General features: G+C 43.7%; 1 protein-coding gene and 1 long non-coding RNA gene across 2 annotated transcripts in view; one reads left to right on the top strand and one right to left on the bottom strand.

The window, feature by feature from the left end:
* Positions 1–13,431, bottom strand: part of LOC306996212 — a 1,114,438-nt gene that overhangs the window by 1,054,953 nt on the left and 46,054 nt on the right. The window lies entirely within an intron of this gene.
* Positions 637–7,924, top strand: LOC306995201 (uncharacterized protein). Its single transcript, XM_079606566.1, has 9 exons — positions 637–985; positions 1,749–1,898; positions 2,056–2,153; positions 2,289–2,380; positions 5,093–5,150; positions 5,271–5,323; positions 5,429–5,500; positions 5,603–5,726; positions 5,903–7,924. Exons 1-9 carry the CDS (start codon positions 898–900, stop codon positions 6,320–6,322), a joined length of 1,155 nt encoding a protein of 384 aa, XP_079462692.1. The 5' UTR covers positions 637–897; the 3' UTR covers positions 6,323–7,924.

The raw sequence follows: 13,431 nt of genomic DNA on the forward strand, positions 1-13,431 counted from the left end.
GACCAACACCAGCAGATGACATGACACCCCAAACCATCACACTGACTGTCTCTCCTCTCTTCCTCCAGACTCTGGGACATTGATTTCCAAATGAGATGCAAAATTTGCTCTCATCAGAAAAGAGGGCTTTGGTCCACTGTGCTTTATTAAATCCAGAGTAAACGCAGCTGTCTACCAGGACATTTTCAGAGCACTTCATGCTTCCTTCATTTTCCAGCAGGATTTGCACCTGCCCACACTGCCAAAAGAACCAAAAATCTGGTTCAATGACCATGGTATTACTGTGTAATTACTGTGTGATTTCATGTAATATTCTAATTTTCTGGGATTTTGATTTCGTGGGTTTCATAAACTGTAAGCCATAATCATCAAAATTATAACAAATAATAAAGGCTTGAAATATCTCACTTTGCATGTAATGAGTCTATATAATATATTAGTTTCAATTCTTGAAATAAATCAACTTTTTGATGATATTCTAATTATATGACCAGCACCTGTATAAGTTAGTGTGCTACAAATCAATGACAAAATGTGCATTTAGAAGATAAAGCCTGCCGCTAGTTGCGTTGCAGAGCACCTCGGAAAGACCTGCCTACCAGGATTAGACATTGTGCTATTTTAAGGGCTCTTGTCACATTGGTTGTCACTCCTCCTATTCAACGCGCTGCTGGGCTGGGCTCTGGCTCTTACTCACTCGATCGACACAAATAAACACAAGGAAAACGCCTTGAAACCGGGTTGATTTGAAAAGTTTCATAGTCCGTCTCGTCATTAGCGTTTCTGTGTTTTGACATTCAAGTTACCGAGTATAAATATTTTGGTGTTTTTGAGCCGTCAGAAACACGGACACGCGACGCTTGTGAAACTTTTGCGTGCACGACACTGGAAGACGAAATGGGGGAGAATGAAGTACAGATGGAGAATACAGAGCAAATACAGGAATCTCACGCTTCAAGCTCGGACAAAATCGACTTGTCATTAGGTTAGTAATTGCGAGGCGAGATATTGTGATTTGGATGAGTTGGCAGCAGGATCCGTCGGTTTCACTTCTGTGTGAACGTGTTAGACTAGACTAGATGAACAGTGGTCAGCTGTCACACACATTCAACAGCTGTCAAACCAACGTGCTCGTGCTTAAATCATTTGCCTTGACTTCAGCATTATAATCAATGACTGTAATGATATGTGAAGGACTAAAAAGAAGTAACATTTAAAGTAGGCTATTAAGTAAAATAAAACTTTCATACAGCCACAGCAAATGACTAGCACAGACAGTAGGCCTAGCACTAGTCAGCAAACCTGAAGAGCTGATCCTTTTAAATCTTTTCTCGTTGCATTTGGTTAGGTAAAATCGTCCTTGAGTAGACTATTTTCTATTCAAGGGCTCTAGGTAAAACCAAATTCAGTTCTCAATTTTGAATACACTGATACCTAGGCAAACCATATCTGCAAAACACCAATACACCTAGTGTATTATCATTAGTAGAAAGTAGTTGCTGTGCTATTAGATTTATCCTTCATATTAGCCATAGTGAAATTCACCCACTCATGAGATAAACAAGTAAATAAAAACATAAGGTGCCTATATTGCAGGTACTACTTACCTAGTTGTTTTCCTATTCAGCTCAAACAAGAATTATTTCCAAATTGTATCTAATTTTATCTAATAATTCATCTTTAATTTGAATATGTTTGCTTTTTCAGTAAACCAGAGGCGAAACACTTTGTTCCTTTTGTTTTCACAGATGACATTATAAGGCTGAATAAGAAAGAGCAGAAGGCGAACAGAGCTAAAAGTAAACGTGCTTCTAACAGGAACAATGTCTTGAAGAAACTCAACCAGGTTCCACAGCAGCAGCAGAGGGGACTCAGGCGAGGAGAGCAGCAGTACCAAGGCAAGCATTTGATACTTGACTGTCTTACACTTCAATTAGTGACAGCTGACACATTTGGACAATTGGCATGTCTTCTGCCTGGCCAGATCTGTAAAAAATGTTTCAAATGAACTACGCTTGTTGTTTAATAGGTGCCTAATAGAGGTTTGTCCCACAGGTCCTGGCGGTTTGAGAGGTTTGAGGAGACAAAGGGGATCCGGGAGGGGAATGGTGTCGAGAGGGGGTTCACTAAACAGAGCCGCTGCCGCTACCACGGTATGAACAGTCTTATTGTTTCTATGGCTAAAATAGAGTTAAGTATTTGAAACCAGTGGTTGAATAACCCTGTGTCCTATCTTGATAAGATTTCTTTCAAAGATTATTACTGTGATAACTCCCTCTGTGCCATAGACCGATGGACAGTTTGATCAGACCACATTCACATCGAGGGGGACATTCAGAGGACGAGGAAGAGGTAGAGGAAGAGGAGGCGGACTGAGCAGGTTCTACACTCTCTTCTCTGTTTCAACATTATCATCTTAAAGGCACAATATGTAAGATTTTGGGATTAAAATATCCAAAAACCACTAGAACAATGTTATATATTTTGTTGACTTGATTACTTACATTATCCCAAATTATTCCTACAATGTTTTTAAATCCAGAGAATTCAGCTATTTTAACATAGTGTAATGGCCTGTGTCTAGCCTATCATTGTGTAGCCTGTCAATGACGTTATATCCACGTTAACCTCGATTTCCGGTTTTATTTTCGTAGAAAATAAGAACACCAAAGAAGCTTTAATATATGATGTGTTTTATTAGACAGGAGAGCAACTGTTTGGATAGGGTACATTTATCGACAGAAAACTAATCATTTGTTATATAGCTCAACACGGTTAGTCTTATTGTTTGAATCTCTTGTTTTCTTGATTTACCGCGAGTAACATGTTTGTACCCAAAAAGTAAATCAGACAACATTATTTTGTCAAGTGGCTAACATAGCATAATCAGAAAGAGCTTTATTTGTAGTTACAGAAATACAGCATTTTGTCTACACAATGTTTTAAAATGAATTGCATGCCATTTAGCAACTCAAGTCATCCAGCTTTTATTAATATGATATTCTATTATCGATCTAGCTTACTGCCATGTGCAACAAGTGTCTCATAGCTGCCAGCGAATGAAAACTCTTTCAACTCAAATATATTTTTAGTATGATTGTTTTAACCAAGTAAAACAGCGCTGTGTTACCTAACAATTTTAATTTGTCATATTTATAAAGTAACCTGTATGAGTAGTAATTCAGCACTAAAGGGGTGTTCATTAGAATGAAGTAAGATAATGTGAATTTAAGTGATCAAGAATAACTGTAAGAAAGTTAAGGTAAGAAAGAGATGAACATTAAACATAACTTTAATTGTAAAATATGCATATATAACAAAATGAAAGGAGTGGAAGTGGCCAACTGTGGCATATAAGCATAATAAAAACAGCAACGTAAAATGTCCCTGTCTTGTCGGCGCCGATGGCCTCGTGGGCAGCCTGCTGACGTGTTGCGCCGTTGCGCTTCAGGCCACCCGAGTTTGAGTCCTGGCTTGTGGACCTTTCCTGATCCCATCCCCCTCTCTCTCTCCCACCTCGTTTCCTGTCCACTTTATACTGTCCTATCATAATAAAGGCGAAAATCTGCAAAAATAAATCTTTTTTTTTTTAAATGTCTCGGGGCTTTCGGCCCCGTCCAGCTTCATACTATAGTACACTCTAAAAAATGCTGGGTTGTTTCAACCCAATTTTGGGTCAAATATGGACAAACCCAGCCGTTGGGGTAAATTTTTAAATTATATTTTTAACCCAAATTTTGGGTTTGTCCATATTTGACCCAAAATTGGGTTTAAAAAAACAACCCAGTATTTTTTAGAGTGTAGCGTTAATAAAACATTAAATACATTAGCCCACCCATGAACACCATTTCTGCCTGATTCCCATCAGATTGCTTTGTTATTGTTTTGAAGTGATCTCTAGCAGTGAAACTTACATACTGTGCCTTTAAAATCAGATTTTTTTACATTATCAAAAGAAAATATCAATAATAGAGTTTCATACCATAATAATATTACAGTATCATACATATTTACTAATGATGGTGCACTTGTTGGGGTAATATACAAGCATATTCATACCAATAAAATGCACGAATCTCAGTCTGAGTAGTAATACATCGAAATGATTTATTGCTAAAGTATTATATTGTGCTATATAATAATTATTTATTATTATATTCTCTTAAAATTAAACAGTGAGCAGGATAATATGAAATATATGACATATGCACATACTGAAGTGGTGAAGGTGTACACAGTAATTGATGAGAACTAGTCCTCTGGTTTTCGTCATGAGAATAGTCTTCCAATCCATAGCCCAATCTCAACTCTTGGTCTCTGTCATTTATTTGAAGCCATAACATCTGCCTAGATATATGCACTGAAAGCCAGAGATGCAGAAGAGAGAAGTAATAGAAAATGTATTCCATGCAGCCTAGGCTGAAATTGTCAGTGTTGCTTCTCTGTCCTCAAAGAGAAGCTCAGATGATACAGCTGTAGCTTATCATCTCTAAACAATTCAGACCTTGAAGAGAGTGTAGTAGAGACTTTCTATTCATCTGAACTCTCAGCATCATTACTCCAATGCTCAGTGTCAAATGATCATTCAGAAATCATTCTAATATGGTGATTTCTGAATGATCATTTGACACTGAACATTGGAGTAATGATGCTGAAAATTCAGATTTGCCATCACAGGAATAAAATACAATTTAAATATATTCCATTAGAAAACAATTATTTCACAATATTACTGTACTTTTGATCAAATAAACACAGCCTTTGTTAGCATAAGCATCTTTCAAAAACATAAAAAAATCGTACAGACAATTAACTTTTGATACATATTGTATCAAATATATCAGAACACTTCAGATGTAATACAACAGAACAATACATAGGAAATAAGCATAAAATCTGGTGATCTGATAAACTACAGATAATAGACTTCCATTAACCCATTAAGTTATGCGTTGTGACATAAAATATTGAAATCATCTTATAAATAACATTAAACTAATAAAAATAGAGCTGTAAACTTACGATAGCACAGATAGTAGTTTAATGTAATTGTTTAATATTTTTTGTCATTGTCATGTTTTTGTTGTTCTAGGGGTGCAATGTCAGCAAGAGGACAAAGGGGTGGAAGACCGATTGTATTAGACAGAGGGGTAAGAAGGGCAAACTTGATTTAAAAAAAAAAAAAAATTATACACAACTTACACATGGATTGACCTTCCTGTTACAATGTTTTACACCTACAGTTCTGTGCTTTGTCTTTGTTTCTTCAGTTTTCTGCCACAAAAATGGCTGAGAAATTGCAAAAGTATCAGAAAATAAGAAGGTGAGTTTCTTTACTTGTGAATATGACATATTCTAAAAAGTACTCTCAAGGTGTGTTAACAAATTGTCTTTCTCTGTCACATCCACATCCAAACACACACTGAAGTCAAAGAACAGCACCATCTAGCTCAACGCTGACAGTTTCCCTGCCAAATGCTAAATCTGCACCTGTCGCTGTGTGAGTGAATGCACTATCCTGCTGGCTTCTAATTCACTGGTTGTATGACCTTCTTTGTTTAGCTATTCTTTGTGTCTCTCTTGTTTTTTTTCACTCCATTAGGAAGACACCTATTCAGGCTAGGAGGGGTGGGGTAGTGTTACGGGGCAGACCTTCTAGAGGAGCCGGTACTTCTTTACCTAAGGGGATTCCTCTGCAATTTAACTACAAAGCAACCACTAACCAGGTGAGTTTAGCCATCCGGCAAAGCCTGTACACCCGGTAAAGTAGGAGAGTCAGAAATGTATTACATTTTATTGGCCTTGTGTAAAGACAGTAAATTTTGTTCTTATTTTTCTATAAACTTACACAATTAAATTGTTCATCAGTTTTTAGAGCCTTTGTTTTTACTTTGTTTCGCAGACTGCCGTATCCCTCAATGACCGATTCACTGACCTGAGTTTCAGTGGGCAAGGATGGGGAAGGGGCGGTGGAAGAGGAAGAGGAGCTGTTGGAGGAGGCGGAGGAAGAGGAAACACTGTTAGGGGTGGACGAGGCAGAGGAAGAGGAAACATTGCGGAGGGTGGAAGAGGCAGAGGAAGAGGAAACATAATAGGTGCTGGAAGAGGCAGAGGAAGAGGAAACTTTGTGGAGGGTGGAAGAGGCAGAGGAAGAGGAAACATAATAGGTGCTGAAAGAGGCAGAGGAAGAGGAAACTTTGTGGGGGGTGGAAGAGGCAGAGGAAGAGGAAGAGGAGGGGTTGGTGTGACAAGAGGAGGACGAGGCTTGACAAGAGGGAGGGGAGAATCAAGAGGAGCTGGTCGAACAGTAATTCTTCAGTGATTCGAATAACAATCGTTCAATTTAATGAATTGGTGGTGTTTACTGTTAGTGATGCACCGATATTTCGGCAACCAAAACTTTTTTAAATTTGGAAAAAATCAGTTTTTACCCAAAAAGTTTTTTGGAGGGCTTTGCTATCACAGGACTAAATTAAATGAATAATATTAATAATATTACAATTTATGTGATGTTTTTTAAGAACTCCCGGGGTGAGTTCTTAAAAAACATCACATACAGATGAAACAACTCTACCTAATGCCATTTGAAAGAAATTATGAATGGGTAAAAGACCTGCGGCATAAATATGTGGAGGTAAGTAATGTTGATAGAGACCTGATGGACAGTATTGAAAACTGTGTGGACAATGAGGATGTTTGTTTGATTTTCTCTGAGCTGTATCGCATGGTGTATCTCTTTCTCCTCTGTGAATATGGGGCCCCCTCCTTCACGTTCTCGACCCTCAATTCTGTGTAGACCAATCAAAATAGATTTAAAATGTCACAGAATAGCGCACAAATATGGAATACAGTGAATGGGTAATAAAAAGTACTGATGGAGGTTATACAGTAGGCTACATGTACTGTGTAGACAGTAGAGAAAAGTTGTTGTTTTTTAACCTGTGCTCTTGTCGAAATGTCAGATTTATTGTAGCAACATTACCGTATATCTGCTGAGATTGGACTGGACTCTCGGCCCAGACTCTCTCAATGTCAACCCATGGTTTACTACATGGTCAACCAAGGTTGCTCGAATTGCATCTGGTAAATGTGATCCTCGTCTTTTTTGTCCACATCCTTTTCCAGATGACCAGGTCTATCTCTTCCTCTCATCCTCCCTCTCCTTCTTCCTCTTTCTGCAACATTGCCTTTCATTTTTGTTGAAGACAGTTAAACTCATCTTTTTATAATGCTTTACCTGATGGTTGAGTTTACAATTAAGCAGTCAGTGTCTGCACATTTGACGGCCGTGTTTGAACAATTGGCTCATAAGTGTGGTATTTTGGAAATTTTTAAATGGCAAAGAAGTGACATCATGTTGCTGTGTCTAATGTAGAGAAGTGTGTGTAGTAATTTGCAAAACGTGTGAGGCTTGTGCAGATCTGGGGTGAGGTTTTGCTCCTTGAATGTCAGGTTTCACTAACTGTTATTTTAAATTTTAGTGCAAGCGATCGTAAAAAAAAATATTTGAAAGATTTCTGACAGTATGATAAGGAGGTTTTATTGCAATGTACAAACAAAAGATTGTCCTTTTTAAAAGAAAATGTAAATTTTTATATGATGAAGACTTTTACATTTTTAATTTAGAAGTAAGAAGAAAATACACTTTTGAAGGTACCTCAGAAAATAATGAAGTGCCACTTGTTATACCGTGTAAATGCTGTTTTGCATTCTGACAAGAGTTCATCTCAGTAATAAAAATGTAAATATAAAAATAAGTTTTTTACATTTGATGTAATCATATTCATAACCCCAAACAATGGATTTTTGTTTTGTTTTTGTGCAAAGTATTTTGTGTTTTCTGTGTGGTCTGTCTTTCAGTTTATTTGGACATGTTGCTTAAAGGGAAAGTTCACACAAAAAAAATAAAATGCTGTCATTATTTACTGTGCATGACTTTCTTTCTTCTTTCAAACATTAAATAATATATTTTGAACATTCATCACAGCAGGTAATAATATCAGTTGTAGTTTGGGTCTTTCAGGGGGGCCTACTTAATATTGAGCGATTTTTATGCTATGGTCCGTCCAAGTGCTTTTTTTTAAACAAAATTTTAACATATAAACTGACAATTTACAAAGACGGATGTTTCTTATTGTTTACTATGAAGGTAAATGAGTAGCAAAACTCGAGAGCACGTAGATGTGAATTTGAGAACTTGTACAATAAATATTTGTACTTGTATGCTCAAATTTACACTCACAGCTCTGATGTGAAAACCTGTAAAATAAAAATCTGAAGTTGAATGTTGAAATTTGTACTCGCAGAGAATAGTCACAAACCTGTATTCTGAATTTGAAGCTGCAGACAAGTAGTCACAGATGTGTAAAATGCCATTCACAAAAATACAATGACTGACACAAACGTGTAATATATATTTGCACTTCTTCTAACATTCATATTCCCAGTACAACCTCAAATAGGCACTTGCAACTCCTCAAATCTGTCACTACAAGTTCAAATTTCGCGCCTTGACTTTTGCTACTATTTTCGCGATATATGAGGTGCAAAACGTACTCGGTTACTTACGTAACCTCGGTTCTCTCTAGAAGAGGGAACGAGTACTGCGTACTGAAAGTACGCACCGGGTAAAGTCTCTTTGCTCGAGATATTGAAGCCAAAATTTATCCTTAAATTTCCATATCTTGTAAACGCAGTGCAGCAGCAGTCAGACCTAGAGCGGGCAATCTAGCGCGCTCATTGGCTGCTCCGCGGCAACTGCTGCAGCCTACCACTGAGCCCCTGGCGTGACGTCACGCCCAATGAGGACGCTTCGCGCCCTCACGCGGCCAAGCCCGCCAAAATGGGAGTGGCTTAGCGTATATAAGGGGCAGTTCAGGCTGCTAACACTCGATTTTGATCGCTGAAGCGAAATGAGCTCGAAGCGCGACACGGCAGGGAACGCAGTACTCGTTCCCTCTTCTAGAGAGAACCGAGGTTACGTAAGTAACCGAGTACGTTCTCTTACGAGAGGTTCTCTCGTACTGCGTACTGAAAGTACGCACCGGGAACCCCTTGTAAACGCCGTGTGCGCTTAAGCAGTCACTATATGAATCCCAGGGGGGAACGCCCCGGGGGACATGGATAAGTGAAATTAGGTGGCCAACAGAGTGGGCTCGCACCTGTACATAAGCACTATATGAGGGGATATACATACAGAGCGGCACTGCCGGTCTTATATTTGAACACATCTACCCTTGTAGCGCAGTTCACAAGTGAGTCGCTAGGACTTTTTTTTTTTTTTTTTTCAGACTGAAAGGAGTCTAGCCTGCAAGGCGGGGACTTCTAGGTTGTAGAACCTAACAAATGTAGACGGGGAGGCCCAGCCTGCCGCCGTACAAATGTCATGAATAGAAATCCCGCTGGACCAAGCCCACGACGAGGCCATGCCTCTGGTGGAATGAGCCCTAACGCCCAAGGGGCATTGCAGGTCTTTTGACGCGTAAGCTGCAGCAATAGCGTCCACTATCCATCTGGATAGGCTGTGTTTCGAGGCGGCGAGACCTTTGGTGCGCCCACCGAACGAAACAAAAAGCTGCTCCGAGCGCCTGAAGGCGGCGGAGCGCGTGACGTAAATTCTCAGTGCTCTGACAGGACAAAGGAGGTTCGTATCGACCTCGTTGTCTGATGCCGGCAAAGCTGAGAGCGAAATGATCTGTGCTCTGAACGGGGTACCGATCGCTTTGGGGACATAACCATGTCTCGGTTTAAGGATGACTTTAGAGTCATTAGGTCCAAACTCGAGGCACGTAGCACTCACAGAGAGCGCGTGCAAGTCACCCACACGTTTAACTGATGCAAGAGCGATCAGAAACACGGTTTTGAGCGCGAGGTACTTCAAATCCACAGAGTGAAGCGGTTCGAAGGGATGTGCTTTCAGGGCCTCTAGGACCAGGGAAAGATCCCAGAAAGGAACCGAGGGGGGCCGTGGGGGATTCATCCTCCTGGCTCCTCTAAGGAAGCGGATGATGAGCTCATTCCTTCCTATCGCCTGGCCGAGCGTCGACTCGGCGAACGCTGCGATGGCCGCGACATATACTTTGAGCGTGGAGGGGGACCTGCCCCTTTCCAACATCTCTTGAAGGAAGCAAAGCACCCACGAGACTCCGCACGTTTGAGGCTGTAAGCCCTTGTCCGTGCACCATTTAGTAAACACCGACCATTTAGACGCATAAAGCCGCCTGGTAGAGGGGGCTCTAGATTGCGTGATCGTGTTCACGACCCCTTCTGGCAAAACAACGGGTACCCATTGATTATCCATGCATGCAGAGACCATAGCTCTGGATGAGGATGCCAAATCGATCCGCCGGCTTGGGAAAGGAGGTCTTTCCTCACCGGGATCGGCCATGGGGCTGAGTCTGACAGCCGCACCAACTCCGAGAACCATGTCTGGTTCTCCCATCGGGGGGCTATGAGGAGCACCGAGTGACGCATTTCCCTGATTCTCTTGATTACTTGTGGTAACAATGAGACCGGAGGGAACGCGTATAACGGGCATCTGGGCCATGTCTGGGCCAGAGCGTCCTCGTTCTTTGAAAAGAACCTTAGGCAATGGGCGTTGTCTGTCGACGCGAATAGGTCGACTTCCGCCTTGCCGAAGCGGTGCCACAATAACTGGACTGACTGAGGGTGCAGGGACCATTCCCCGAGGGGAACGTTGTTCCTGGACAGTCTGTCCGGTCCGTCGTTCAGGCGTCCTGGCACATGCGTGGCTCTGAGCGAGCGCACGTGGTGCTGAGCCCAGACGAGGAGGCGTTCGCCAGATCGCAGAGTGCCCTGGATCTGACACCGCCCTGGCGGTTCACGTACGATACCACAGACATGTTGTCCGTTCGAACCAGTACGTGGTGGCCCCGCAGAAAAGGGAGGAAGTGTTTCACAGTGTACTCGACCGCTATCATCTCCAGACAGTTTATATGGAGGAGCTTCTCCGTGTCTGACCATAGGCCAAAGACCGGTCTGCCCTCGAATATCCCGCCCCAACCGAGGTTGGAAGCGTCCGTCGAGATAACTTTTCGGTACGAGACAGTTCCCATCATAACTCCCCGCTGATACCAGTCGGTCACAAGCCAGGGCTGCAGAGCTGAAACACAGCTCTGAGTCACTCTGATTCGGTAACCGCCGGAAGCCCACGCTCGGTGGTGTACACGAGCGTTGAGCCATCGTTGCAGGGGGCGCATACGCAATAGACCTAGCCGGAGCACTGCTGCGGCTGAGGCCATAAAGCCCAGCAATCTCTGAAACGTTTTCAGGGGAAACACTTTGTCTTTCTGGAAAGATGCGGCCAAACGCTGAACACGGCGCGCGCGCTGTGTTGACAAGCGAGCCGTCATTGCCACTGTGTCGAGCTGTATTCCCAGAAAGGAAGCTGACTGACGGGGCAGCAGTGAGCTCTTGGTCCAATTGACCGTGAGACCCAGGTTTTCCAGATGACTGAGTAGCACAGCTCTGTGAGACACTAGTTCCGCCTCTGATTGTGCTAAAATCAGCCAATCGTCCAGATAGTTCAATATTCGCATCCCCTGACGCCTCAGGGGAGCGAGCGCCGCGTCCATGCACTTCGTAAATGTACGGGGTGCTAAAGACAGGCCGAACGGCAGGACGGTGTACTGATATACCTGACCGTCGAAGGCGAATCTCAAGAATGGCCTGTGACGGGGTATGATCTGAATCTGAAAGCACGCGTCTTTCAGATCGAGAGAAATGAACCAGTCCCTCGGGCGAATTTGCGCGAGGATTTGTCTGGTCGTGATCATTTTGAACGGTCTTTTCATAAGAGCTTTGTTCAAATGTCTCAGATCTAATATAGGTCTGAGCGCTCCGTCCTTCTTGGGCACGAGAAAATAACGGCTGTAAAAGCCTGACTCGCTCATAGAAGGACGTACCGGCTCTATCGCCCCCTTGCATAACAGTTTTGCTATTTCTGCGCGAAGTAGGTGTGCTACTTCTGGGTTCACGCTCGTCACTGTACGGGCTCGGAAGCGCGGGGGACGGCGAGCGAACTGCAGTGTATAGCCCTGTCTTACAACATTCAGCACCCATTCTGACACGCCCGGGATCGCTTCCCATGCTTTCGCACGCATAGCTAGGGGCAGAATGGTCTCCGTGTTCTGAGCGCCGCACTGCGCGGGCTCAAGAAACTGAAACGGAGGTATCAGCGCGGCGCGCGCGCCCTCGTTGGCTGAGTAATGCTGCTCGCTGACGGCAGCATCCTGCTGTTTCACATTCAGTAGCTCGGTCGCTAGGGACGGAGAACAATTTGTGGCGCGAACAGCGGTGCGCGTGAGCGGTGTTGGGGGTACAGTGTTTGTTAGTAAGCGTGAGCGCTCACAGGGCTCACATTCACAACACAGCCGGTTATACAATGGTATCCGCGTTCCGATCGCCGCACTGCGCGGGGTCGAGAGACTGTAGCGGAGGTATCAGCGAGGCGCGCGCGCGCGCTCTCGATGTCTGAATAAGGTGGCTCGCTGACAGCGGCAGCCGGCTGCATTACACCTAATGACTCGATCGCTTTGGACGGAGAACATTATGTGGCGAGAACAGCGGGGCGCGTGAGCGGCGCCGGGGTTACAGTGTTTATCAGTAAGTGTGAGTGCTCGTGAGCGCTCACATGGCTTACGCTGACAACACAGCCGGTTATACAATGGTATCCGCATTCCGATCGCCGCACTGCGCGGGGGTCGAGAAACTGTAGCGGAGGTATCAGCGAGGCGCGCGCGCTCTCGATGTCTGTATAGGGCGGCCGGCTGTTTCACATTCAATGACTCGGCCGCTTTGGACGGAGAACATTTTGTGGCGCGAACAGCAAAGCGCGTGAGCGGCGTTAGCTTACAGTGTGTATCAGTAAGTGTGAGTGCTCGTAAGCAGTCACAGGGCTTACGTTCACAACACGGCCGGTAAACAAAGGTCTCCGCGTTCCGATCGCCGCACTGCGTGGGGTCGAGAAACTGTAGCGGAGGTATCAGCGAGGCGCGCGCGCTCTCGATGTCTGTATAGGGCGGCCGGCTGCATTACACACCCAATGATTCGATCGCTTTGTACGGAATCATTCTGTGGCGAGAACGGCGGGGCGCGTGAGCGGCGCCGGGCTGCAGCATTATCAGTGAGTGTGAGTGCTCGTGAACGGTCACAGGGCTTACGTTCACAACACGACTGTTAAAGCTTTCGTCCCCTGGAATAACTGTGTAACAGAGCGGGCAGTGAGTAGGTGTGGGCACTGTAACGTGGGCACATATCCTACGTCTAACACTCGAGCGGCGCGTGCCCGCTTATGTGAGTGGGCTCTGTGACAGTGAGGGACACCGGGGGGGATCGTGCTTATGTGTAGGGTGAACACAGTGGCGTGGGCACATCTTCTACACTTGAAAACACCGTCGGCGTGAGCCGGAA

The sequence above is a fragment of the Phoxinus phoxinus genome, assembly GCF_949152265.1.
Source record: "Phoxinus phoxinus genome assembly, chromosome: 3".
NCBI classification, from domain to species: Eukaryota; Metazoa; Chordata; class Actinopteri; order Cypriniformes; family Leuciscidae; genus Phoxinus; species Phoxinus phoxinus.

What these genes read in the sequence shown, in the direction of transcription:
- LOC306995201 (XM_079606566.1), top strand. Translation starts at nt 898, where the DNA reads ATGGGGGAGAATGAAGTACAGATGGAGAATACAGAGCAAATACAGGAA. An exon ending in CAAAATCGACTTGTCATTAG is followed by an intron (nt 986 to 1,748) that starts GTTAGTAATTGC and finishes TTGTTTTCACAG; the next exon opens with ATGACATTATAAGGCTGAAT. An exon ending in AGAGGAGGCGGACTGAGCAG is followed by an intron (nt 2,381 to 5,092) that starts GTTCTACACTCT and finishes TTGTTGTTCTAG; the next exon opens with GGGTGCAATGTCAGCAAGAG.